This window comes from Aspergillus sclerotioniger (genome assembly GCF_003184525.1).
Source record: "Aspergillus sclerotioniger CBS 115572 chromosome Unknown BO94scaffold_7, whole genome shotgun sequence".
Classification (NCBI taxonomy): domain Eukaryota; kingdom Fungi; phylum Ascomycota; class Eurotiomycetes; order Eurotiales; family Aspergillaceae; genus Aspergillus; species Aspergillus sclerotioniger.
Window position 1 is genome coordinate 708,488 of NW_020290997.1, and position 26,706 is coordinate 735,193.

Sequence of the window (26,706 nt, forward strand, 5' to 3'; positions counted from 1 at the left end):
CCCGAAGGTTGAAGGGAGTGACGATGGGCCTTGGCAATCCTAATACGAGTGTGGAGAGGCGTGGGGTGTGGAGAGAGCGGAGGAAGATCATCCCTTCCATTGTTTGGGGAATGATCCTCGGTTCAGGGTTGGGTTGACATGCGCAGATTCTCAACCCAGCTACTACAGTCAGCATTCAGCCTTGTGTCTTAGCAGTTGCGATGAGTTGAGGTAATATGGCGTAAGCAGAGGAAGGGATATTCAAACATGCAGCAAAACACGCAGCCAATACAAGGGATTCACTGATGCCAAGTTAGATCCACTGGAGATGGTAGCAAAGAAAATTGACGACCAACAGTTGTAAATGGCCACAGATAGAGGCATCTCGCGTGAGAGATAACATACACAGTCATGTAACAAGTGACTTTTGTCCTAATCGAATTGAGATAACCCATATTCTCCACACTGTACAAGGCAAGATACCCACCCACATCTAGACCAGATAAGAGCTGTATACTCTTCACTCGACATAGTTGAAGCAAGTAAGTAGAGTCCCCAATATTTACCCACATCTAACCCACAATCCCATCAACAAAATAGAAAATATATTAAGTATACAAACTGTGGAGAACACGCCAAGACGTAGTCAAGTGTGTAGTGAGAAGTATGCCATCACAACAACTCCCTCTCCCCCACAAAACCTCAACTCAAGATGAGGCATTAGCAAGCAAGTACTATTGTGGGAAGGCTTTATTTAGTCTCCCCACAGTGCTACAAAATTTGAGTTTGGACTGTGGAAGCGTGGCGCCAACTAGACAGCTCTGGACGGTCAAGCGAGTGGGAGCACATTGCTGTGAGAGACGCCACACCAGTGTGGGTTGGTTGGCAAGTCGGTGGGAACGGCTAAAAAACTTCTTTCGTGCGTCTGCTTCTGAGTTAGGACGTTTATTGGGCTTTTATATTGTCTTTAGTAGTTAACGTTGACGGAGTCTGGTTCTGTCAGTGTTGGTCATCATAATTTTTCTTTTGATATGAGCTGCATAGGCAACTTTTCTTCTCTATGTGGGTATTCTCGTCTATTCTAGTCTAGCCAGGGCCGTTATCGGTTTCTCTGGGGGAGTAGTCATCAATTCTGGGTATGTGTGTGGAACTGTTTCAGGGGCCCTTAATATGTCAGCTGGCAAAGCCTGCAAAGACATCATAACTGCCATCAACTCTACACCCTTTTGCGGGTGTGGTATTATGATAGCTTTCTACCAACAGTTGGAGATTCAGTGAATTGTTGTGCTCTGTTTCTAGTATCAAGCTTACCGTCCAATGGTCGCAGGACATGCTAGTTAAAATCGTAATAAATTGTCATAAATACACGTTATTCTAAGTGTGATTACGCCATTTCCTCCCAAACATATGAACAGCAATGATGGGCAAGAAGCTGACAGCAAACATCATCGCACTCGCAACGCCCGAGCTAGTCGCAACACCAACATTATCAAACATGTCAGGGAACCTAGTCACTGTTAGTATCATTGTCAAGAATTGCCAAGAAGAACGGCATGACGTACCAGAAAGGACCAATGAAACCCCACATCTGACGAGCAAAGGTGATGAAAACACCAACACTGCCGGAGTCCTCAGGGTAACAATCCACCGCATACGTTACCATAACAGTCGTCACAAGCTGGTTACCAAAGGCACCAATGGCGGTGCCCACAATTGGTGACACAACCCAGTGGTCGACAGAGGCCTGTTGGGTGCAGACCAGGAAGACAATGACACCAACAATAGTAAGAATCACACCAGGATAACTTAGCCAAAGGCGAAACTCGGGATCCGGTTTGTGTTGTGTTTTGCGTGCACGTCGAGTCATCCAGTAGTCGGACATGGATCCTCCAATCTGCTCGCCCAGAATAGTACCGATGATCACTCCGATGAACTGGAGACCGAGCTGTTCGGCATTGAGACCGAACTTTGCTTGCAAAAGTTGGGGCACCTCTACTGTGATCATCACGCTGCCGAATAAGAAAACCATGGCATAAGCACATGCCGGAATCATCACACTGGGGCGCGCGGCCATGGTCAAAGGGTGGAAAAATTCGGAGATTGTGAGTGGCGTTGGATCAATACGGCGGAAAGAGAGGTACTGAGCCTTGAAATCGGACATGCCCTCCGTACTGCCACCGATGTAGCGGGTTTCGGGTCCCAGAAACAGATACAGGATAAACTGGACACCATTGGTGATAGCCAGGACCCAGAAAATCCAACGATATCCTACCCGGTACGTAATAAAACCATAGATCAGGGGGCCTTGAAGAAAGGGTGAGGTCAGTATGAAAGGATATCACTGCTTAGGAGACACAACGAACCAACTGGAACACCCAAGGTGACCATTAATGTCCAGACACCCAGATAACGACCCCTCTCCTTCTTGAAGAAGGTTTCTGTAACCACTGCACTGCCAATGGCCGCTGCCGGTGAGATGAAAAAAGCCGTTAGGGCTCGACATGCAGCCAAGGAAGCGTAGGTCGTACTCTTCGCGCAGCCCACATTGCATACTAAGCTGAGGATGGTTGATAGAAGGAATATGGGTCGACGTCCATACCGGTTGGCCAAAGGCTTCCAGAACAGAGGTGCACCTCCTAAAATTGCAATTTGAAGTGAAGTTAGGTAGCTTGCCCTCTGCATAGATACCCCAAGGTCCTCTGCAATGCTTTCATAGGCAGGAATGATTGAGGCTGTGAATGTTCCCATACAGGCGTGGAAGGCGACGAGGATAAGGTTGGTCAATTTCTATATTCAAGGTAATGCAGTCAGCGACCGGACTAATGATATTGGGAAGGGTTTCCATACCTTCCAAGTGGGCCAGTTGTACGGGTCTGCGCCCGACTGACTTGGTATGGGATCCAGCTCCAATGTTCCATGGCGTTGAAGGAGGTACTCTCGATGAGAGGGTGAAAGAGAGGCAGCAGCAATCTCGGCATACGAAGAGGGGCCCTCTTCTACCTTCTCAAAATATTCGCTGCTGTTCTTCTCGATGTGAGTCTCATCCTGGGCCTTGGTGGAGGGTGATGGTCGGACGTTCTCGGACATTTCGATAGAGGGCATAACGCCTGCGAACAAACAAAGGATACGAATGCCCGGCAATAGAGATAAGAACCCAGTGGGAGAAAAAGCCTTTGGCGTCTAAGGGTTGAAAGGGGGAGGGCAGAGACACAACCCGGGAACCTGACATTGAAAAGCCAAAGGCCCAGATAAGAGATGCAAAGGTATATATGGTGCAGGCTTTGCTCTTCTGCCTCCTCCGCAGTATCCGGAGCTAGGGCCAAGCCCAGGAAGCACTAGCTCAGCGCCAACGGCAGTTCTAGGCTTATTCATGATGGAGGACTGGGGATGCGTACGTATCATCTCCGGGGTAGTGACCATTGAAAGGCAAGGAGGTTGTGGAGAGAACGTGGGGATCTCACGGTCCCCACAAACCGGGACGCCACGTCTTGGAGGAAGGGACAGTAGTCTCTGCTGGCTGTCAGGGCGGTTGGGTGGCAAAGACCACGAGCACTGGCTTACCTACCAGGACTAAGGACTAGTCGGGGTAACAGCGAGATTGTTGTGAAATGGGATCGGACGCGGTCAGTTCCACGAGCTGTGGGGATCCCTGCGTTCGATGCGGTTAGCGTCCCCCGGACGGACCGGCATTTTGCGATCGACTAGCATTTTAGCATTTTTAGGGGGTTTCCTCCGGGGTAAAGCAGGGACGCCCGCATTCGTGGGGATGGCGTCAACCCCAGTCCAGGGACAGGGGGCACATCTCATCTCAACAATGCCCCCTCTATCGACCTGGGAGAGCCTGTTCTGTCGATGCCCCAAGAAACTGCCCCCGGCACATTGTACACCCCGCCAAGCTTGTGTTTACGATCCCCACAAAGCTTGTTGTCGGAATGACTCATGGCTGCGGAAATTCTCCGTCAGGTGGATGGAGGATGGACGTTGACAGGACCATGCCTTTCCCCATCGAGGTATCCGGTCAGGCAGGTGACCTGGGCGACGGACGCAAAGCCTCCGTGGCGGCGGTTAGACCGCTTTCTGACCCTCATGCTGGATGCTGATAGATAGATTCTATCTAGTACTAGTCCACGGGTTGCGGAGTCCGGTGCCGCAGGTTCGCTTACGTGCTGCTTAGGGATCAATCAATTCCCTCCCGTCCTTTTAGCTATTGGCAGGAACTGTGGGTTTCTGGCATATTGTTAAGCCATTTGAAACTGCATCAAAGAAAGGCCGATTTCATCATTCCATGATAGTAATCCTACGGGGACTTGTTCCGAAAATCTTTCTCCATCCAACGAATGTTCCAAATTGGAGGTACAAACGGCTCTCTCTCTCCCTGAAAAAAGCAAAAGAGTGAACAAGGATACAGCCAGCCTCGGATACCAACCTGAGAAAAACGAACGTTTAAGCAGCAACTTGCCCCAACCAAGCAATCAGACAGAGCTAAACCAACCACCCGTTGCCGCTTAGATCATGACAGTCCAATCAAGGAACGCTTCCTTTCAGCTAATCTCCTAATCGAAGCCCAGTCGCCGAAGAGATCGAAGCACTATGTCGCAGTTGATGTAGCGGTCCCAGTTACTGGCGTACCTGACGCTGTAATCGTCGAGCTCGACTGAACAACAGACACTGCCTCGGGGATCAATGTGGGGCCAGGAATCTCATAAGACAGGGACTGATAAATATTGACGAGAATTCCGGCGTCCGTGGGAGTATACAGCTCGGTGCCTAGTACACCGGAGGGCTCGGCAGTCCCTGACCCCGTAATCTGCAGATTGAAACACTGTGGATAGTTCTGGGCTCCATTCTCACTGGCAGCTCCATGCAAGGCAATCAGTTCGTGACGAAGAACATAATATCCGGGTGCAACGTCTGGAATCTCCACCAGCCAGGTGTTGTTGTCTGCAATCAACTCATCATCTCCCCAAATGCCGGGGACTTCGGAATCATCAACGAGGCCAACCCCGTCAATCTTGAAAAACTCAAGAGTTGTCTTGTCCACAGACTCACAACTTGAGCCACAGTTTGCGAGGTAGCTGATGACTGGACCATGGTGGCTGTCAGGCCAGGTGGTCCATTGGAGGCTGATCTTGTCTCCTGCAGCAACGACGGCGTGGCCTCTGGCATTAGTGGCATCCAAGTGGCAGATTATGTCGTCAGTATCGTATGCGTCGGGCGTAATGAAGCCGTTCGCAGTGTTTGGTGTTTGCCATGCGACCACCACAGGGGGATCCGAATTATAGGGGTCGGAGTTGATGTCCCAGCCACGGTAGGAGACGCCATTGATGACAATATTGCTCACATGGCCGTGAGCAGCTACCTGAGTAGCTGCTGAGAGGAGGGTCGTCAGATGAACGATGGACTTGATCTGATTCATCATGGGGTTATGCAAAGGAAGTCAAATATGAATTTCGAGTGCGTGAAATGTTTGAGTGCCGTTGAGATAGTGTTGCTGGTATATTGGGATTCAGGGCTGACTTTATACCTTTCGCATATGTCCAGGGGTCGATTATGGCCGTTTCAACATCGGACTTCAATATTGCCTGATCTCTTCGACAGATCATTCTTGGTTGCGACATCGATCCACGAAGAAGGCGTGACACCGACCGATTCAAGCAGACATCCTCCATCTTCTTGTGCCCTCCGGTTGAAATGAGTCTTGGACAACATCTTCAGCGAATGAGGCTTGCGCTCCGTTCCACAGGTTGCAGGCCAAGACAACTGGATACGACCTTTAGTCATGATCGGTATGTGATGGCAGGACCGTGGACAACGGAATGACAAGACTTTGATATGACGCGCATATATCAGCAGCGGCTTGGCTTCATGATGCCATTCCAATAACATCGCAACAGCTATGCTCATGCCCAGTAGGCTGCTACTTAGCATATTTATCCTGCAGATCTACTCCACATTCCCCACGGAAGTTTGTGCCGAGGCGCATTGTCTGGGGATAAGGGTGCATCGAGTCCGCGTCAAGAAAGGAAGGTACCTGCATTCCGAGATATTATCAGTCGGCTGGAATACATGGGGTATCAGGATGAAGCTGATTAATTAGACAAACCAATGATATACAATGATGTTGGTAACAGTGCCTCGACTTTATCCTACGGACTAACAACGACAGTCAGGACGATATAAGGCTGCCCAAAAACATCAGCTAGGTCATTTCAGGGATCTAGTGTGATGAAGATCACTTACTCTATTACAGGATAAATCAGTCCGCGGATATTCATGATGCAGAACGTACTTTGACAAAGGTTGAAGGAGGATCGGATGTGCGGGGATGTCTTCCGATTTCATGCCAGGTGCGATTTCTTGGCCCCGAAGGTCATCTGATGCCACGGAAAGAGCCTATACTGCAATGCTGCGTTCAACCGTCAACAACACCCGGAATACGAAGCATGAGAAGATGAATGTGTTTGATAAGGAAATCGAGTGGCCTGTGCATTCCAACTCAGTTTCATTTCCTAGACCACAAGCGACGGGCCTTCGAAGTCTGCAGTTCCAAGCAATCAATAGGTCGGGTCAAACTTCCCTCCGCAACATACTCTTATTTAGCCACAAGACCAAATCTCAGATTTGAACTTGTCTATGGATCTGGAAATCGCTATTGATTCATGTCTTCTACTCCAGGTGACCACTTACTAACACTCTAGTTTCACCCTTTTTAGCCAAATCGCAGCAACCTCAACCAAGATATATGGTCAAGACTTACATCCGTTTCTGAGTATTTCTGTATAATGCTATGCTTTCAGGGTACGTTGCATATGTGTCTGAGTAGTGTCGGCAGTTGGCGACATTGATTAGTTCAACCATGTCTTCGTCTAGTGTGCTCTCCAACGAAAAGATCCCTAGTTGGCCTCACGGGTTCCCCTCAAACATATGGACGCCTATTCATGCAGCTTTCCTAACAACTACAACTTCCAAGATAACCGAGAGCGATCAGGTGAAGTAAGTGCCATGGCCAGATCGACTCTTATACACAGCCATCCGGTACCGGCCCTGAGCCGGCTTTGACGGCGCCTCGTATGTGGGGTCTTCGGTATTTCTCCCTACAACAATGTGAGCAGCATAGTTAATCACTCACCTATCTATTCCATTTCCCTTATATTCAAAACAGAATACCATGGTTCGAGACTTTCCAAGGAAGCAACCTCCCATTGCAACTAAAGCACCAAAAGTAACATACGAATTTGGTTGGGTGAGATTGTGGGAGAGGAAAGGTTGATTCCGTTTTATCCCGGGGTTGGGTTCCATGGTCAGGGTTCAGAATGCCCTTGGTTTCATGGATGGGGCGCGTGTTTCAGGACATTTCTTTTGGGTTGAGAGATTGGCATGAGATGGTTGGAATGGAACTAAAATGGTGGGTAAAGTCCTTCATCAGATCTTTGGAAGATTCTTTGGTGTTCAGAAGTCAAGTAATTTAGCCTCAAGGTAAGCCGAGATTTGGAAGTGGATTCCAAGCTTTCGATAGTTAACAGAAGGAGTGAGAAGCCTTCATAAGCTGCTTAGACATCTTACGCAGACTGTGTAGATCCCAAACGGTGTTCTGCAGCGGATACGTCATGTGCTTTGGACTCCGACCTATATATTCGACCGTATCATGGTGATTTGTTACCATCTCCGCACTTGGCCCAACCATCACTGTCGTCGTGTAGCGGAAGCTAATCCTTCACTCTGTTTAGGCTCATCAGTAACATTTGGGCTGAAGCACATGTTGCCCTTCTTGAAAACCAAGCAATATTCGATGATTGATGTGATGTGGCCATGGGAAGCAAGATACTGCATCCTGAAATATGTTAAAAAAACATATTAGCCAGTTACTGAGCTTGTCGACCAAAACACCTCTCCAAAGCATCTGGCGTCTTGAAGAACTTGAGTTGTACAGAATGCGAAAGTGGCAAAATATACATGACTTCAATCTATGTATGAAAGTGGAGCCATGGCAATATGCATGTACCTTTCAGGTAGTAGCTCTGCTACTCCATGCGGGGATGTGGCAAATGTCGGGCAATGTTGTCTGTCTCCGGATCTGAAGAAATGATGTAATTTTGGGCGATAAAGACATTGCCTTTATATGAGTGGCCATGGGATCCTGAGCCGTTTCTAGGAAGGAATGTCCATTCTATCAGTGCTCATATATTTTTGAATGTTAGAACTCGGAGGTCTTCTAAGTTCAATGACTTACTGCAAAGTCACATTATGAGGACTTAGTACCGATAAGAGGGGGTAGCCAGCCAATATTGGCTCTTGTTGGCCAAAGTTGATCATCCTTGACCCCAAGATCGTCTAACCAATTGCAGTATCAAGCGCCCGTCCCAGCGCCTTCCGCATTGTCGATCCGGTGTCAAAGGCCGCCCATCTCTAGAATGGGTGCCTCATGGAGGGGTCATGCATCGCATCCCAGTTTCCCAGGGGTATAATTGAGAAAGCATTAAGGACGGGCATCTGGGGTGCAGCGACTAGCCAGCGAGTGGGGACGGTCGGAGAATGGCAGATTGGAGGTTACACCGGGCTGACCAGGCACGTGCCAAGGATCTCTCCCCGGGATTCTTTATTTATCTGACGGTTGTTGTGCCCCCCCTCCTTGCCACGGCGATGCAGGGAAACGGTAAAAGCATGGAATCCAAATCACCTGGGGGCCTTGGGGCTGGTGGTGACCAACGATGTCAAGGGACCACTCGGTGACCGATCGTCAGATGATGCGCCTTAGCCCCGTCCAAGTGGCCCATTATTTCCTAGCCTCTGTGGCCATGACCACCTCGGATGTCGTGCCCATCATCGCTGCCTCCTGCATCACACCCCCCCTTCCTTCTGCACCCGATCTTTCTCCCGATCTTGTCGTTCTGTCATTTTTCTTATCTCAGCCGCTCAAAATCAAACCCTCATTCTTCCCTGCGTGATCCCCTCGAGTTGCTCGTTGCTCGCCCCCTGAATTGCGACTGCCGGGAATTGTTTGGCTCCGGGTCCCCATTTCGGGCAACTTCACCGCCATCCGTCGCGTTGGAGAACCACCAAACTAGTCGGAGTCCCCACTGTTTGATTCCTTGGACTTTAAAAGTCGTTGGATATGTCCGTTGCTGAGGGTGGTTCTTATCTCCCCCTCTTCTTCTGCTGGTTTGTGTTTAGGTCCTCAGGATTCCCTGGGCTGACCTGACATCCAGGCAAACAACATTCAGCCCGAAGCAGCTCCTGCTTCAATAGTCTCCGAAATGCCTCGTTCAATACCCCCTAATCTCCACGGCGCTCTCCCCGAAGCCGAACTTGCAACCGGCGGGCCCGACAGTCGACGGACTGTCTCGCGAACGGCGCCCCCCTCCCCGTCCGCCGTCAGACGAACCCACAGCCTTCTTTCCGAAGTGCAAATCGCCCATGAATCATCGGGACCGGCTGTGGAGGTTAGTGAAACGACAAGTCTTCTAGCGAAACCTCATGACGATCGACGAGGGGTACCACGGCGCTCATATACCAATCTCTCTGGAAATTCGGGGTCGGATTTCAACTTCAAACCCACGTTAATGACCGGAAGCATCCGTCGGTCTCGACATCATAGCCGTGCTAATTCTCAGGCGATACGCTTTAGTCGACGTGGCAGCATCGATACGGAGCAGGTGGAGAGCCTCGCTGCATCTGTCAAAGATGGCATAACCGCTTCGTTTATGGATGAGCGAAGCTGGTATGATCAGTTCACTTCCACTGACTGGGTCCATGACAGCATCGCCGATGGGGCTCGTCTTCGGGAATTGCGCAAGCGGAAGGATATTCGCGGTCGCCTACTGTCATGGTTGGATGGCTCCCAGGGCTGGGTTCTGGTTGCATTGATTGGCTGCATTACTGCTGCTATAGCTTATTCGGTAGATGTGACCGAAGGATTCATCTATGACGTGAAGGAAGGCTTTTGCACTACGCATTGGTTCCACAACCGTCAGAGCTGCTGCACCAGTGGTTCGAATTGCCCTGCGTGGTGGTCGTGGTCTGAGATCTTCAACTCAGAGTCGGACAACCACTGGGTGAACTACGGCATGTTTATCTTCTGGGTGGTACTTCTTGCCGTCATCTCGTGCTACCTGACACTGCTCACGAAGACAGTCGTTCCGTCTTCAGTGTCGTTGACGACATTGGATGAAAACCTCGGTGCTGCTTCGTCGCGGGGTACTAAAGGGAACAATGCGACCAGTAACTCTCCTGGATCTGCCTCCAGCCAGCAAGCGCTCAGCTCATCAATCCCCACGCGTCCCGCCATGGTTTACTATCCTGCAGCCGGAAGTGGAGTGGCCGAAGTCAAGGTCATTAACAGTGGCTTTGTTCTGCATGGATACCTGGGCTTCAAGACTCTGCTGATCAAGACCATTGCTCTAGTTTTTAGCGTCTCGTCGGGCCTAAGTCTGGGGAAAGAAGGCCCCTACGTGCACATTGCGACATGCGTGGGGAATATTTGCTGTCGAATCTTCTCCAAGTATAACCACAACGATGGCAAAAGACGTGAAGTGCTGAGTGCAAGTGCTGCGGGTGGTGTGGCGGTAGCATTTGGTGCACCTATCGGTGGCGTCCTCTTTAGTTTGGAGGAAGTTAGCTACTATTTCCCCTCCAAAACCTTGTTCCGCACGTTCTTCTGCTGTATTGCAGCAGCTTTATCTTTGAAATTTCTCAACCCTTACGGTACGGGCAAGATTGTCTTGTTCCAGGTCCGATACCTGGGTGACTGGGAAATGTTCGAGATGGCTATTTTTATTCTCCTAGGTGTTCTTGGCGGAGCGCTTGGCGCTCTTTTCATCAAAGCCTCGAACCTTTGGGCGCGTTCGTTCCGACGAATTGGGGTCATTAAACGCTGGCCAATGCTCGAGGTTGTTCTCGTTGCTCTTTTGACCGGGTTGGTTAGTTTTTGGAACCGGTACACTAAGCTGCCCGTCTCCGAGCTCATGTTTGAGTTGGCTAGCCCTTGCGATCACGAGTCGTCTTCGCCGACTGGTTTGTGTCCAGGTGAAGATGGAATCGGGGAGATCATCCGTTACCTACTGGTGGCCTTTGTCATCAAGAGTCTTCTGACGGTGGTTACCTTCGGTATCAAGGTGCCATGTGGTATCTATGTTCCGTCCATGGTGGTCGGTGGTCTCCTGGGCCGGATTGTTGGGCATGCGGCGCAGTATTTGGTGTTGAAGTATCCCACCTCTTTTCTTTTTGGATCATCCTGTCCCGCTACCGCCGGCATGGAATCGTGCGTGACTCCCGGAGTATATGCCATGGTCGCGGCGGGCGCGACCATGTGTGGTGTGACACGCTTGTCGGTTACACTGGCTGTCATTCTGTTTGAGCTGACCGGCAGTCTGGATCATGTGCTGCCGTTCTCCGTGGCCGTCTTATGTGCCAAGTGGACTGCTGACGCCATCGAACCTCGTAGCATCTATGTAAGTATCACCAGACTGGTCTGGTGCACCATCAAAAGGCTAACTTGCACAGGATATGTTGACCGATATGAACTCCTACCCGTTCCTGGACAGCAAACTCCAGCCGGTGTCAGATGCCCAGCTTGGAGATCTTGTTCGGCCCGTTCGATCCAGTCGCATCATTGATATTTCGGGCTCATCCTTTGTGCCCGCAAGAGAGCTACGTTCGAAGCTCCAGAACCTGCTCATGGCGGGCGAACTTGACGGTGGTCTTCCGATCCTCCGGCACGGCATTCTTACCGGGCTGATTCCCGCACCTGAGCTCGAGTATGCATTGGACAACCTGGCGGATGAGGAGAATACGCTCTGTCTGATGACTCTGGACACCTCTTCGGCTGTCTCTGATAGCGAGGATGAAGGCCAAACTGGCCGCGCCGACTTTGGTCGATACATTGATCCGGTAAGTGACTAAGCCCTTTTCTGCGCATATCAAGCTGACTTGGCCTGCAGTCGCCTATTGCCCTCGACATCCATTCACCTATCGACCTTGTATATCAATGCTTTGCCAAGTTGGGGCTGCGCTACTTGTGTGTTTCTCACGATGGCCAATATGCGGGCTTAGTACATAAGAAAGCTTTCGTGAAGTATATGAAGGAGCTTGAGTGATGACATGCATTGTGGAGTGTTTGCTTCTTACGACATGTGTTCCGAAATTGTTTAGTACCTGTGTTATTCTTCTGTTCTTCTGACCAGTTGAACCAGTCTGCATCCGATGCCAAGTGCACGATACTCCATGAGCTTGTATATTAGCGAGTTGGTTTGCAGTTTTGATATTGTTTTTGATTGTTATTTCAGCGAGCATACTGATTTGACCAGCATTGCTAGGGAGGCTAGTTGATTTATCTAGACTGCACATATGCCTGTCTTGGACCTACATGTGATAGATAGATAGACTTACTGAACTTGTACATTCCTTTTCTTCCTGCTCCGTATAATCAGAACCGTTCAATCACGAGATGTACGCCCGCGGACATCCCTCCAACACCCCTCCTCACTCCAAACGCTCATACCCAACCATCTGAATCCTCACGTCACCCTCCTCCCTCCACTCCCCTGTCACCGTCTCCCCCACCCACTCCGTCACCTCCTCCGCACTCGCCCTCCTCCACCCCTTCTTCTCCTCCAACAAATCCTCATCCACCGGAAAAAACGTATCACATTCAAACACCTCCCCCTTCTCCCTATACCCCAACTTCTCCACATTCGTCATCACAATCCTCACCACCCCCTTAACCCCCAACGCAGCCCCATATATCTCCGCCCCACCAATCACAAACACCTTCCCCAATCTCTCCGCATACGTGCCCTCCAACTCCTTCATCGCCTCATCTAATCCCCCACATACGATCGCGTCCGTGTCTGGCTGACCTTCCCCTGCACCAGTAGAAGCAGCTGCAGCCAATTTCTTCTTCCGTTCCTCCAATTCCCTCTTAACTCGATCCCTAACCCCATCCACATCCCTCGTAATCACGGTGTTGATTCTCTTGGCGAGTGGGCGGAGGTGTGCGGGGACCGAATCGTAGGTCTTCCGGCCCATGATCATCGCGTTCGTGGTTCCGGGGGTTGGGGGTGGGAGGTGACGCGCGCGAAAAATGACATATCGGCTTTGATCCGTGGCCAGGGGAGGGTTCCGTGGAGGCCGATTCCGAGGGTGATTTTGGATGTGTTGGGCGTGGAAATTGGGATTGGGGTGGTGGCCACGATTAGGGTGAGGGGGTGGTGGGAGGGGGGCATTTTGGTGGTGTTCTTTGACCTGATGTAAAGGTTGGTTTGAATGTGGTGGGTGGGAGGGAGGGGGGGAAGAGACTCGGTGGTGGTTGTGGTTGTGGTGAGGAGTGGTGAGGGGAGGGAGAAATTGTTGATAGCGATAATCTACCTACCTAGGTAGCTAGAGGGAAGGGAAGGGCAGCTTTTATCCGCGGAGGGGAGGGGAGGGGAGGGGAGAGTGTAGAATCCCCGCGTTCACCACGTGCTTTGCTCCTCACAAATAATACAATGGAGATATCAAGCCGAATTGTCCTCACAATACAATTGATTTATAGGGTATCTCTCCGATAACTAATCAGCTAAATAATCTACATCCTTTATAATATATCTCAATTCACACCCATTTAAACGCCCGCCAAACTCCGATAGCCCGTACGCCATTCCATGCCACATCCCCAAATTAATCCCCCTCTCCTAGTATACTACTTCGCTGCCTTCAACAACCCCCCCTCCTCAATCGCCTTTTGAATCGCAGTCGCATTCACCTCTAGCTCCTCGCGACGCTTCACATCCGCTTCGTCTTCGCCCAATGTATCGAGTTTCCCGAACAGCCATGTTTCTTTCATTGTACGGGTGAGTGCGAGGATGTCTTCTGCGGCGCGGACCTAGATTCCACCATAGATGTGTTTGTTAGTAGGTGGTTTTGTGTGGTGGTATTGTAGATGGAGATGTAGCGTACCAGGGCTGTGGATTCCACGTCTAATTGGTAGGTTTCGACGGCGGTGGAGGTGTGGCTGGTGCTTTCCGTCTAGACGAATAAGAATTGGGTTAGTTTGAGGTATGGAGGCATGGATGGGGGAGGAGGGTTGACGAACGGTTGCTGTAGCCATGATGTTCTCGAAGCGTTGGAGGAGTTGGGAGACATTAGTGGTGATGCGATCTGCGGATGGGCGGTTAGCTGCGGTGGCAGGGGGAGAGGGGAATTTGGGGGCGTACAGTGGAGGGCTTTTGATGACGGTTGGGATTCCATTTTGAAGATGGTATGATGGGATTGTATGTACTATTCGTGGTTTTTGGTTGTGGTGAAGATTGATGGTGATAGAGGCTGGTGATTGCGGTGGAGGGAGTGAGCGGTGTGCGGTATTGCCGGCAGTATGGTTGATATGGTTTTAGATAATGATAGGAGACTACTAGTTTGGGATATTGAATATCTAAATGTGATGCGGGTATACATTCTCTGGAATAAGACTGATAGCACCTGATGTTAAGCCAACCCAATCCAGTGTCTCAGATGCGTTTGTCTGGCTCATTCCTGTGCATATGCTCCCTGGCTTGTGCTGCATCTGTTCGATAGCCATGTATGAGCCCTGAATCCACCAGCGCATGTGGCTACTTCATCCGGCTTGAAGTTTGAGCCGTACGGGTCTATAGTTTGACACTCTGCGACAGTGGCCACATTGATAGCCGCAAAGAAAGGTGTGCGTGTGAGGCGAAATTGTAGATCGACGAGCTTAGCGAACATACTTCCCCTATCGGCGAATTAGCACGCAGTAAGTAGGCTAACAATCATCCACTCACCATGAATCTCTTGTGAAAGTCCGACCGCAACAGATCCTGTAAACCTAGTTAGCATCATATGCAGAACGCAATGCGAGACCTTACGTTGACAAACTCCTTGCCCTTCCTGTCTTCCGTGCCACGGGCCTGGTTCTTGAACACAACATCATCGTCCCACCTCCGCTTCACGTTGAAATCCTGGGGGTTGAGCAACGGGTTGCCTCGAGCAATATCGATCTCCCGCTGCTCCTCCTCTTCCGCAGCGCGCTCGCGTTCCTATAACCATGAGTACCTATCCAAAAACAACTGGTTATTGTAAATACCTCTTTCTCTTTCTGTTCGAGTCTCTCTCGCTTGATCTTTTCCAGCTCGCGCATCAACTCAGCAGCCTCATCCTCTTCGTCACTATATCTTGTCAGCATTATCGCGCATCTCATCGCGCGAGGTCTGACCTTTCATCCTCGCTGCTGTCCTCCTCCGACTCATCAGAATCTGCATCTATTTCTCGGGTCTCCTCTAGTATTCGTCGTCGCTTCGCTTCTGGGTCCTCTTCCTCTGTCTTTGCATCACCATCGGGCGAGGCACCTTCCAATTGGCGCTTCGGTGCGGCGGTCTCGACTGTGGGCTCGTCCACGGGGACCCCGTTCTTCTTCGCAAAATGAGCTGCCTCCGCCTGAAGCAGCTCGGCGCGCAGATCGCGTTGCTGAGTTTCGAATTCGCTTCCCTGACCGAGTTGACTTGGACACGTCAGAGGATACCACGTGCAGGATTTGGCAATTCACTTACCGTGTTTTCAGGTGCATGTGAGCCGGAAGAAGACGTTGGTGGTATGCTGGTCCGCGGAGGGCCTCTTTCCCTTGTGCCTGTTCCAATGAGCTTCCATGTCGAACGGGTGATCGGTGGTACATACAGGATCGAACGTGGGTCTGTGAGCTGTTCAATCGTTAGCGCAATCTCCGTTTATTTCAGAAATGAGAGCACTTACCGGTAGTCATGGTGGCTGCTGTGAAATCGTTTGTTGCTGGTAGTTGGCCCTTCGAACGAGGATGAGGATCTGATAATGATCGCCGATACTGCAGCCTCAGGCTCTGTTCTGAGTCAGCCACCTTTCACCGCCTTCTATCAACGCACACCATTGGCTAAATGAGGAACAATGTTCGCCCGCCGTTTCGATGACGATGCGGCATGCGAAATTTCCTAGAAAGTCGCAGTGACCCCCGCCGGGGCCAAATCCGCCTCCGCAATCATGAACAAAGAAGCACCGCTCTCCATCACTGAGCGCGACTTCATCCTCAATGCGCTGCGCGAGGATGTGCGCCTGGACGGTCGAGAGGCCGATCAGCTGCGTCCGCTGAAAGTGTCATTCGGGGAGGAGTACGGGCATGTGAAGGTGCAGCTTGGCCAGACCAGGTAGGTAGACTTGTTGCGGTCTTGCCCACAACTGTACTGATCGATTATCTTACTATAGCCTTATCGTCCGAATCTCAGCTGAAGTTACGAAACCTCACGATGATCGTCCGTTTGACGGTCTTTTCACAATCGCCATGGAGCTGACTGCGATGGGTTCTCCCGCTTGGGACAATGGCCGGTATGATTTCTGTCACAGCACAGACAGTGTTACTTACTAATGCTGCTTCTTTCAGACAAGGAGACCTTGAAACATACGTCACCAATGTTCTGGACCGGCTCGTTCGTCATTCCAACGCCCTGGACACCGAGTCTCTCTGTATCCTCAAGGGTGTTAGCTGCTGGAGCGTCCGTGCGGACGTCCATGTTACCGACTACGATGGCAATCTAATCGATGCGGCTTGTATCGGTATCATGGCAGGACTGCAGCATTTCCGTCGCCAAGATGCCGTGGTTAAGGATGGCCAGGTGATTGTCTACGGACTCGACGAACGCGTTCCTGTCGCATTGAACATCACGCATAAGCCGCTCTCCGTTACCTTCCACACCTTCGACGAAGGGAAACGGGTGATTATCGATGCGACTCGGAAGGAAGAGCAAGCGTCTGAAGCAGATGTCGTGATAGGCATCAACAATGCGGGGGATGTGTGCTTTGTCTCCAAGTTCTCCGGATCCCCGGTGGACGCAATGGTTTTTGTGGACAAGACCTCTGTTGCGCTGGAAAAGGTTAAGGAGATCAATGGAATCATCGACAAGGCACTGCAAGCTGATCTTGCGAAGCGGGCGAAGAACGGCATGGCCGAGCAGTCACGAGCAGAAAACGATCGGTAATCGGACTTGAGGTGTAGAAAGCAACCTTATTTAATGGGCTAAGACAATACATGAGATCGATGTATGATAGGAGCTACTGGCATAGACTGACTGAGCTACAAGCTTGGCCAAAAGAAACTTTAATCCAAAACCTGGTTCACCTTTCTATGACTCTTGACCCTCCTAGTACACCAGTGGAGGATTCACTACGCAGCTTTGAACAACTTTCGAACACGCTGTTTATCATTCAACAAACTTTCTAGACTGCTGCATTGCGTTATTTCTTTTCCAATCCACCTCAACTGCAACTAAGCGGCAGATGTGTCGCTTAAAGGGCCGATAAATCAAGCCTTGTTAACAACCACGCTGTTCTAGCCATATATTATAGGTTGCGGACCATAATGATTGCACTTATAGATCATTGACACGTCACTAACGAAAGATTCTTTCTGCTGTAGCAGTTCCATGAAAATGTCTGGGTCAAAATATTGGCCTGTCTTGTGGAGTCAAGCATATGAATTGAATATAAAGAGCAGGCCCGTGCAGGATCTTAATGCGACGTTCTGAGAATCCGAAACAAGCCCAAACGCTTTCACCGATGCAAGAACCCACATTTAATTTCGGACACTATGCCAAGACATGGTTCTCAAAATAAAGCTAGAATAGTGTCCTTTAGCTCCTCAAACTAAGAAGCCCGGGGATAACGATTTGGCGCGTGGTCTAGATATATACCTTGCGGATTAAAGGATTCGACCGTGATAGGCCATTGCATTGGTGTATAATCATTTCATCTTGTGGTCCTTGCTTGGTGAACGCCAACCTCCCACAGTTACCCCGACACTGCTAATATCCGTTTTCCATACAATCGCGACGTCAATGTCTATCATGTCTGCTTGTCAAAGTTGCACTAAATTCAACTCGGTTCGGCCCGCGAACCAGTCGACGGCTTGAAGGCTACTTCCACCATTCCTCCACTTATGTCAGTCTTCCCCCGAAAGTCATATAAACCAATTGGACGGTGAAAAGAAAAGTACTCAGCAACGCTTTATGTCTCTGGAAACACCTTGGCAGTCCCTTACACTTCATCCCATGCGAGGATGAATACGTGTTTCAAATGACTAATTGTATTCAACCTACGATTGCAATGTGGCAGTCTACATATGTGGAGAAATCTTCTTTATCACATGCAAGACTGCTGTGGCCACTTCGATGAAATTAGGCCTGAATATATTCGTTTCAAATCGTATTCATGTCCCCATACTGAGTTTTTCTGATCACTCATTCTTGGCATAAAAGAGCTTCATCTCGGGACCCAAACGGAAGTCAACAATCACCGCTGACATGCGGCTCTAATAGGATCTCTTCTGATAGACTATGATACAGGTCATGTTACATTCCATGATACGTCCACAGCACCTTCGTGTACTGGAAGCTTACTTCAACGGTAAGAATATCATTATTGGGCAAACCACGTTGTGCGACATGAGACAGGCAAGTAAGGCAACTATAGACGTACTTACCAAATGGTGGTTGAATTTTCCCAAGGGCGAAACCCATTCAATCACCAGGATACAGGTTCCATAACTTTTTAGCATCTTTCATTAGGCAATACCCGCAGTGTATGTTCTCCAGAGCGACCTGATTCACCTACTATATGATACAGGTCGCTAAAGGGCTTTCTTAGTGGGTACATTCTTCTAGGCTATTCGGGCTTTCACATCGTGCAACAGTGTCGCACTTATACACACACGTTACATTGTGGTTCTCAATTTGAAAGGGAAGCCTGGTTCGGGAATATGTGTACAACCATGGAATGACTGGACACAATGATGAAATTAAGGCCCCCCGCCGGTATACTGCATATAGATCAGCTGACACAGATCATCGGATTCTAACCAAGGTAAGGAAACTCTCAAGGTGGAGAAAGTTTCGGGATCAGATGGCTTGTTCTTTAGCTATCTACGGAGCCATCCCCCATCACGCTTGCACATTCCATCATGATCTGGTCCATTTTTGTGCACATAGCTAGCTCAGAGAAAGCGACCACAATGGAGGTTCCATCATCAATCCTCTCACCAGCAGGGCTCCGGGCTGGTTTGGAGTCGGATCTGGGTAGCCTGGCGGCCTCTGCTGCGGGGTTGGGACTTCTTTCCCACCTGAGCATCTTCCGCACAAGCTTCCCGGTCGAAGATTATCTCCTTGGAATGCTTGCACTCTATGCTCTGGCCGTGCTATCAATGGCCTCGGCATACTTGGCATTGACGCAATTCTCCATCGCCCAAACTTTGTTCAGAGTGGCCTTGATCTCATCGGCGTTCAATATCGGTCTGATTTCCAGCATCGGCGCCTATCGATTCTTCTTCCATCGGCTCCATCCATTCCCAGGTCCTCGGTGGTCCAAGTTGACCTCTTTTTATAGTGCTTACTTGGCGGCCAAGAATGTGCAATACCATGTGGAAGTCAAGAAGCTTCACCAGGAATATGGCGACTTTATCCGAACCGGTAACCTTGCACATGCGTTTTGACCTTGCCTCTGATTGCACATTTAACATATTTTGTTCTTGTAGGACCACGAGAGCTTTGCGTCGTTCGAAAGTCCGCCATACCTTTGGTCTTCGGCCCACAATCCAAATGTCGCAAGTCGACTTTCTATGCGCATGCGTCAACAAACCCCAAGCAGTGTAATATACACCACACTCGCGACTTTGAGGACCATCGCAGACGGAGAAAGGCATGGGACCGGGGCTTCAATTTGAAATGTTTGTAGACCAGCATGGCCCCTTTCTTTACTATGAGTTTATTATAGTTCATTTACTGACATTACAAACTATCTTTCTAGCTCTCGGGATGTATGAGCCTCGAGTCAAGGTAAAAGTGGATCAGCTCGCTTCCCACATTGGAAATACTCTGGGCCAGTCTATCGATGCGACCGCTTGGTCCATGTTTTTGAGTTTTGATGTCATGGGAGATGTTGGGTTTGGCAAAGAATTCAAGAACCTTACTACGGAGGTGGAACATCCGGCGATCAAAGGAGTCCATGATCATATGGTGATCCTCGGTGTCGCAACTCACGTCCCGTGGCTTCTGTATCTTCTCAGCCGTGTTCCAGGAGCCGTATCTGGTTACTCGAGCTTCTTTAAGTGGTGTGCTGATGAGATTGAGCGGAAGCAGGAGGTATGTCAAGCCTCAGTGTGATTGTCTCATAATAAACCACTAATCATTATATCGTGTCATGCTTTCGCAGATTTGGGATGCCACTGCATATCCCGAAGATGTCGTTTCGTGGCTCCTAAAAGCATATGTGGAGCAAGATATATCGGCTCCTCCTTCTAAGGCAGCACTCCATGATGACTCGCGTGCTATTATAATCGCGGGCAGTGAGACCACGGCTACCACTTTGGTCAGCATTCTCTACTATTTGGCTAAGCATCCATCTGTGCTATCCAAGCTTCAACGAAAACTGGATGAGGCTATGCCGGGCGGAGCAAAGGACTGGAGTTATGAGAGGGTCAAAGAAATCCCATTTATTGACGACATAATCAACGAGACTCTTCGACTCCGACCCGTTTTGATGACAGGGGGTTCTCGTGTTACCCCAATGGAAGGGCTACAGGTTGACGAAGTCTATATTCCAGGAGACATTAACGTCTTTGTGCCGTTACAGCTAATTCAGAACGACAAAAGATACTACAGGGATGCTGAGAAGTTCATTCCGGAGCGATGGGGCGAGAAGAAAGACGAGATGGGCACCGATGGTGCTCCCTTCATACCGTTCCTGTCGGGTAGGTGATGCCTGTTCTTTTCCACAGCGAAAGACCCTTTTGCCAGATTTCGAGCTCTGACACTAGGTATTAGGTCCTTATATCTGTCCCGGAAGGAGCTTGGCTATGCTCAGTCTTCGGACCAGCGTATCCACCATAGCGCAGCAATACAACTTCTCGTTTGCCCCTGGTGAGACTGGTGAGACATTTGAAACGGGGGCCCTGGATACTTTTACAACGAGCCTGCCTCCTTTGCAGCTTGAGTTCCAACGACGCTGAGATGGCGCATGATGTGTATTTGGATTGGTATGATAACGATGGCATGATCACAGGGTTTTGTTCTCCCTCTTATGGCACGTTCTTTGAACCGCTTCCAGTCAGCAATTTCTGGTGCCCAGCTATCAAGTTACTTTGCACTTTGGATCTTTGAATGCTATCCAGGGGATCTATTGGTGATTCTGATGATAAACGACCAGAACGCCGGGTCTATTAATAGGAGTGAAGCCTACTAGAATCGTGGCGCAGCTTGTCTTTCGGTTCGTTGTGGGTACACTGCAATTTTTCCATATGGATCACAGATGAGCCAAGCCACGAAGAGCAATTGGGTTGTGTGCCAAGACCTTGATTCCAACTAGTAGCCATGATACTATCCCTAGTCTTACAGGGCTTAAGTAGACAGTAAGTAGATAGTAGATAGATAGTACCAACAGAATGGTTCCGAGAGATCTGCCTCAGGTGTCCAGTGGTGTAACGGTATTACCACGATACATCATGCGACCATTCCCGGTCCGGCATCGCTAACCCGATCTGGCCGTTTCCATCCTTCGCCTGAACGGCCAACAACTCAAGCCTCCCTCTCATCAGGCGGATTGGATTGCTCTCGTGGGGACGTCCCTACTGCTATATTAATCTGAAACGGTTCCAGAGGGTCGGGGCCAGGGAGCTCTCCTCCCGTCATTCTGGCGGGCAAACCCAAGGAGCAACTGACCTGACAAAGAACCGTGTCGGCCCAGCCACTGGCGGTGATCCAACGCTAACTCTGATTAGCCTCGACGCCTTTGCGCGGCATCTGGCTTAACCTCCAGGCAGTCAGAATTTCTCCCCCATTCTAATCTCTCCACCCTCCTCGTCGCTGACTATCGCTTTTCGGTGATCTCGTCGACTCCTCGTGTGCTCCGATCGCGTTACAAGTCCAGCATCCTCTGTGTCCCCCTCTCTCCCGTTTCGGCCCGGCCAATCAATGCTCCAGGGGCACCTGTTTGTCCGCCCCAAGCGTCATGGCCAGCGGTAGGCCTCCCGGTCCTCATCCAGCCGCTGGCCACAATGATGAACTGCTGCTGGATGAGTCGGCTCCCATGTACAACACGGGGCAACGCCCACCCGTCAACGATGACCATTTGTTGCGACAATACGACATTGACGACTCCGACCATCCCCAACCGCGACCTTCGGTTTCCTACGACCATTTCGTCGGCGGACAGGCGCCGCCGCAGTCCGGCGCTCATGCGATGCCCGCGCATCCCCCCACCCAGTCGGGGGTATACGTGACCGATCCTTACTCGGGGGCCGGCAGGTCCCGCACCTATTCGCAGACCTCCGGGTTAAGCAACTACCACCGCTACTCGCTGGACGAATTTGACGATGACCGGTCAATGCACGGATACTATGATTTGGACTACCAAGATGATAATCATTTACAGCCCGACAGCCGCGTCCGGCAAGCAAAGGACAGGAATAGCATACTGGGTCTGGGAGGCGGGTTGATGGGCCGAGCAAAGCACATGCTGGGCATGGGCGCTGAATACTCGGAGATGGATCTGCCCCTGACGGAGGCTGGAGCTCGAGCTGCACGGGTGGACAGTGCAGATCCGGATGAAGGCGCCGCCGCCGGTGCCCCGAAGGCACCCAAAAAGTCGGAATTCAAGTTTGGATTCGGGCGCAGAAAGGCCGACCCGTCGACTCTGGGACCTCGCATGATCGTTTTGAACAATCCACCTGCCAATGCCGTGCACAAATTCGTTGACAACCATGTCTCCACCGCGAAATACAATGTTATCACTTTCATCCCGAAGTTCCTCTACGAACAATTCTCGAAATACGCCAATCTGTTCTTCCTCTTCACCGCCGTTCTCCAGCAGATTCCGAACGTGTCTCCGACAAACAAGTATACTACTATCGCCCCGCTGTGTATTGTGTTGCTGGTATCGGCCATCAAGGAACTCGTCGAGGACTACAAGCGGAGGTTATCGGATAAAGGATTGAACAATTCAAAAACGCAGGTTTTGAAGGGATCCGGATTCCATGAGACCAAATGGATCGATGTCGCTGTCGGAGATATTGTCCGGGTCGAATCCGAACAACCGTTCCCAGCTGATTTGGTCCTGCTGGCATCGTCGGAACCGGAGGGCCTGTGTTATATTGAAACCGCTAATCTGGACGGGGAAACCAATTTGAAGATCAAGCAAGCCATCCCGGAAACCGCGCATTTGGTCAGCCCCGCAGATCTCAGTCGTTTGAGTGGACGCGTCCGATCAGAGCAGCCAAACAGCAGCCTGTACACTTACGAAGCGACGTTGACTATGCACGCTGGCGGTGGTGAAAAGGAACTGCCCCTCGCACCGGATCAGCTTCTCCTTCGAGGTGCAACTCTCAGAAACACACCATGGATCCATGGTATCGTCGTCTTCACCGGTCACGAATCGAAGCTGATGCGTAACGCGACGGCAACCCCGATCAAACGAACTGCAGTGGAGCGCATGGTGAATGTTCAGATTCTCATGTTGGTTGGTATTCTGATCGCACTCAGTGTGGTCAGTTCCGTTGGTGACCTGATTATTCGGCAAACCGAGGCCAACAAGCTCACATACCTCGACTACGGCACTACGAACCCGGTCAAGCAGTTTGTCCTCGACATCTTTACTTATTGGGTCCTCTATTCAAATCTTGTCCCGATCTCGCTTTTCGTGACGATTGAGATTGTCAAGTATGCGCAGGCGTTCTTGATCAATTCCGATCTGGACATCTATTACGATAAGACCGATACCCCGGCGACGTGCAGAACGTCCTCGTTGGTTGAAGAGTTGGGCCAGATTGAGTACATCTTTTCCGACAAGACTGGGACTCTGACGTGCAACATGATGGAGTTCAAGCAATGTACAATTTCTGGTATTCAGTATGGCGAGGAGGTCCCCGAAGACCGGCAAGCCACCGTTGAGGACGGAGTGGAAGTCGGAATCCATACTTTCAAGAAGCTGAGGGAGAACCTGCACTCTCACCCAACAGGGGGTGCCATTCATCACTTTCTTACTCTGCTTGCCACCTGTCACACGGTCATTCCGGAGAGGTCGGAAAAGGAGCCGGGGAAGATCAAATACCAAGCGGCATCTCCTGACGAAGGTGCTCTTGTCGAAGGTGCTGCAACCCTGGGATATTGTTTCTCCAATCGGAAACCCCGGTCTGTGATCTTCACAGTAGGTGACCAAGACTACGAATATGAACTCTTGGCGGTCTGTGAATTCAACTCGACCAGGAAGCGCATGTCCACGATTTTCCGCTGTCCAGATGGAAAGATTCGCATCTATACCAAGGGTGCAGATACTGTGATTCTTGAACGCCTGCACCCCGACAATCCTACCGTTGAAGCGACCTTGCAGCATCTGGAGGAGTATGCATCTGATGGTCTTCGGACGCTGTGTTTGGCTATGCGTGAAGTTCCCGATGACGAATTCAAACAGTGGTATCAGATCTACGACAAGGCCGCAACAACAGTCGGTGGAAACCGTGCCGACGAGCTTGACAAGGCCTCGGAGTTGATCGAGAAAGATTTCTATCTCTTGGGTGCCACAGCTATTGAGGATCGTCTGCAGGATGGTGTTCCAGACACCATTCATACCCTTCAGACAGCCGGAATCAAGATCTGGGTTTTGACTGGTGACAGACAAGAGACTGCCATCAACATCGGGATGTCATGCAAGCTTATTTCCGAGGACATGACCTTGTTGATTGTCAACGAGGATAACGCCCTGGCCACTCGAGATAATTTGACAAAGAAACTCCAAGCGGTTCAAAGTCAGGGTACTTCCGGGGAAATCGAAGCGCTGGCTCTTGTTATTGATGGGCGGTCTTTGACTTTTGCCCTCGAGAAGGATATGGAGAAGTTGTTTCTGGACCTAGCTGTCATGTGTAAGGCCGTGGTCTGCTGGTAAGTGACCTTTGTGCGTCTTGTAGACATCTAGAACTAATACTCGTCTCAGTCGTGTTTCTCCCCTTCAAAAGGCTCTCGTTGTCAAGCTTGTGAAGCGCCATCTCAAGTCGCTACTTCTCGCCATTGGAGACGGTGCAAACGACGTTTCCATGATTCAGGCTGCACACGTTGGTGTCGGTATTAGCGGTGTTGAGGGTCTACAGGCTGCTCGGTCTGCAGATGTTTCGATCGCGCAATTTCGTTATCTGCGCAAGCTCCTCCTTGTCCATGGAGCCTGGAACTACCACCGGATAAGTCGCGTGATTCTGTACTCGTTCTACAAGAATATCGCGCTCTACATGACGCAATTCTGGGTAAGTTGGTCGTCCTCGCTTGGCTTGCACTATAACTGACAATCCACATAGTACTCCTTCCAAAACGCTTTCTCTGGCGAGGTCATCTATGAATCTTGGACTCTGTCTTTCTACAACGTATTCTTCACCGTGTTTCCCCCGTTCGCAATGGGTATTTGTGATCAATTCATCTCCGCTCGACTGCTAGACCGCTATCCCCAGCTGTACCAGCTTGGACAGAAGGGCGTATTCTTCAAGAGACACAGTTTCTGGTCGTGGGTTGCGAACGGGTTCTACCACTCTCTTTTGCTGTACGTCGTTTCAGAGCTCTTCTTCCTCTGGGACGGCCCACAAGGAGACGGCAAAACGTCCGGCCACTGGGTTTGGGCCGAAGCGACATACACCGCTGCACTGGCCACTGTGCTTGGCAAAGCGGCCTTGATCACCAACATCTGGACCAAGTACACCTTCATCGCCATCCCCGGATCGATGGTGCTGTGGCTCATCTTCCTCCCGGCCTACGGTTACGCCGCCCCCGCCATCGGCTTCTCCCAAGAGTACTACGGCACGATCCCCCGTGTCTTCAAAGCCCCCGTCTTCTACCTGATGGCCATTATCCTCCCCTGCATCTGCCTCCTCCGCGACTACGCCTGGAAGTACGCCAAACGCATGTACTACCCACAACACTACCACCACGTGCAAGAAATCCAGAAATACAACGTCCAGGACTACCGTCCACGCATGGAACAATTCCAGAAAGCGATCCGCAAAGTCCGTCAAGTCCAGCGCATGCGGAAACAGCGCGGCTACGCATTCAGTCAAGCCGACGAAGGTGGTGGCCAAATGAGAGTGCTAAATGCTTACGATACTACCAGGGGCAGAGGACGCTATGGTGAAATGACCAGCTCCCGGGCTCTGGTATAATGACTGACTGACTGATTGATTAACTGACCCCCTCCCCCCGCCACCCTTTTTGTCTGTATCTCACTTCCCCTTTCATTTCGCTTCTCTGTAATTCTTTTACTTGTCCATCTCGAGTCCCATTGCATCCTCATCACCCTCATCCAAGTATACATGTATTGCATTTTCTGGCGATGAAAGATGAAATTGAAGTTCATTATTCCTCTTTTGCTCTTGGACTGGATGAATGGATTGGTGTGTCTCTTTTCGCTGCTTTTCTCTTACATAGCCATAACTACTTCCTCGATGAGACAATGTGAAATCAATGTTGAATTTCTTTTTTCATGTTTTTCTTTTTCTTCTTTTCTTTCTGTGCAGATAGTAGGCAGGAAGGATTCCGCTACGTAAGTAATGAATCTATGATCAGAACGGAATCTCAATTATAGTACTACATAGTATTTACTTTTGTCGGTTCCTGTTGTAAGTAGCTATCCATATTGACCATCTCATCTGATCCCACGAATAGAAAGAATAAGGCTACTATATATACCCCACCCCTCCCC

At 50.3% G+C, this 26,706-nt stretch overlaps 9 protein-coding genes across 9 annotated transcripts; 4 read left to right on the top strand and 5 right to left on the bottom strand.

Moving 5' to 3' along the window:
• Window positions 1-1,334: 1,334 nt before the first annotated feature.
• Window positions 1,335-3,325, bottom strand: BO94DRAFT_512209 (putative MFS transporter). The gene is made up of 4 exons (XM_025609799.1): window positions 2,827-3,325; window positions 2,343-2,766; window positions 1,542-2,283; window positions 1,335-1,486 (listed from the first exon to the last, which is right to left on the bottom strand). The coding sequence occupies exons 1-4, from the start codon at window positions 3,079-3,081 to the stop codon at window positions 1,354-1,356; spliced, it is 1,554 nt and encodes a 517-aa protein (XP_025469958.1). The 5' UTR covers window positions 3,082-3,325; the 3' UTR covers window positions 1,335-1,353.
• An 851-nt stretch (window positions 3,326-4,176) lies between these two features.
• Window positions 4,177-5,807, bottom strand: BO94DRAFT_363375 (putative endo-1,4-beta-glucanase). The gene has a single exon (XM_025607182.1). The coding sequence runs from the start codon at window positions 5,396-5,398 to the stop codon at window positions 4,568-4,570; it is 831 nt and encodes a 276-aa protein (XP_025469959.1). The 5' UTR covers window positions 5,399-5,807; the 3' UTR covers window positions 4,177-4,567.
• A 3,141-nt stretch (window positions 5,808-8,948) lies between these two features.
• BO94DRAFT_363211 (chloride channel protein) lies at window positions 8,949-12,264 on the top strand. The gene is made up of 4 exons (XM_025607181.1): window positions 8,949-9,138; window positions 9,186-11,426; window positions 11,479-11,865; window positions 11,916-12,264. The coding sequence occupies exons 2-4, from the start codon at window positions 9,234-9,236 to the stop codon at window positions 12,069-12,071; spliced, it is 2,736 nt and encodes a 911-aa protein (XP_025469960.1). The 5' UTR covers window positions 8,949-9,138; window positions 9,186-9,233; the 3' UTR covers window positions 12,072-12,264.
• On the bottom strand, window positions 12,168-13,192 carry BO94DRAFT_363192 (dihydrofolate reductase). The gene has a single exon (XM_025607180.1). It carries the CDS (start codon window positions 13,006-13,008, stop codon window positions 12,457-12,459), a length of 552 nt encoding a protein of 183 aa, XP_025469961.1. The 5' UTR covers window positions 13,009-13,192; the 3' UTR covers window positions 12,168-12,456.
• Window positions 13,193-13,505: 313 nt separating this feature from the next.
• Window positions 13,506-14,255, bottom strand: BO94DRAFT_532939 (RNA polymerase II mediator complex head subunit MED22). The gene is made up of 4 exons (XM_025611227.1): window positions 14,169-14,255; window positions 14,048-14,112; window positions 13,912-13,980; window positions 13,506-13,837 (listed from the first exon to the last, which is right to left on the bottom strand). Exons 1-4 carry the CDS (start codon window positions 14,200-14,202, stop codon window positions 13,655-13,657), a joined length of 351 nt encoding a protein of 116 aa, XP_025469962.1. The 5' UTR covers window positions 14,203-14,255; the 3' UTR covers window positions 13,506-13,654.
• Window positions 14,256-14,359: 104 nt separating this feature from the next.
• Window positions 14,360-15,765, bottom strand: BO94DRAFT_532940 (spliceosome-associated CWC15 family protein). The gene is made up of 8 exons (XM_025611228.1): window positions 15,715-15,765; window positions 15,640-15,662; window positions 15,516-15,592; window positions 15,182-15,466; window positions 15,053-15,134; window positions 14,835-15,005; window positions 14,751-14,786; window positions 14,360-14,701 (listed from the first exon to the last, which is right to left on the bottom strand). The coding sequence occupies exons 1-8, from the start codon at window positions 15,722-15,724 to the stop codon at window positions 14,684-14,686; spliced, it is 702 nt and encodes a 233-aa protein (XP_025469963.1). The 5' UTR covers window positions 15,725-15,765; the 3' UTR covers window positions 14,360-14,683.
• Window positions 15,766-15,916: 151 nt separating this feature from the next.
• On the top strand, window positions 15,917-17,125 carry BO94DRAFT_487798 (exosome non-catalytic core subunit RRP45). The gene is made up of 3 exons (XM_025609054.1): window positions 15,917-16,139; window positions 16,198-16,317; window positions 16,373-17,125. The coding sequence occupies exons 1-3, from the start codon at window positions 15,976-15,978 to the stop codon at window positions 16,965-16,967; spliced, it is 879 nt and encodes a 292-aa protein (XP_025469964.1). The 5' UTR covers window positions 15,917-15,975; the 3' UTR covers window positions 16,968-17,125.
• Window positions 17,126-18,900: 1,775 nt separating this feature from the next.
• Window positions 18,901-21,313, top strand: BO94DRAFT_532942 (cytochrome P450). Its single transcript, XM_025611229.1, has 5 exons — window positions 18,901-19,448; window positions 19,514-19,705; window positions 19,786-20,120; window positions 20,191-20,728; window positions 20,802-21,313. The coding sequence occupies exons 1-5, from the start codon at window positions 18,995-18,997 to the stop codon at window positions 20,984-20,986; spliced, it is 1,704 nt and encodes a 567-aa protein (XP_025469965.1). The 5' UTR covers window positions 18,901-18,994; the 3' UTR covers window positions 20,987-21,313.
• Window positions 21,314-21,723: 410 nt separating this feature from the next.
• BO94DRAFT_532943 (aminophospholipid-translocating P4-type ATPase DRS2) lies at window positions 21,724-26,657 on the top strand. Its single transcript, XM_025611230.1, has 3 exons — window positions 21,724-24,908; window positions 24,961-25,264; window positions 25,316-26,657. Exons 1-3 carry the CDS (start codon window positions 21,985-21,987, stop codon window positions 26,165-26,167), a joined length of 4,080 nt encoding a protein of 1,359 aa, XP_025469966.1. The 5' UTR covers window positions 21,724-21,984; the 3' UTR covers window positions 26,168-26,657.
• The last annotated feature ends 49 nt before the right edge of the window (window positions 26,658-26,706 follow it).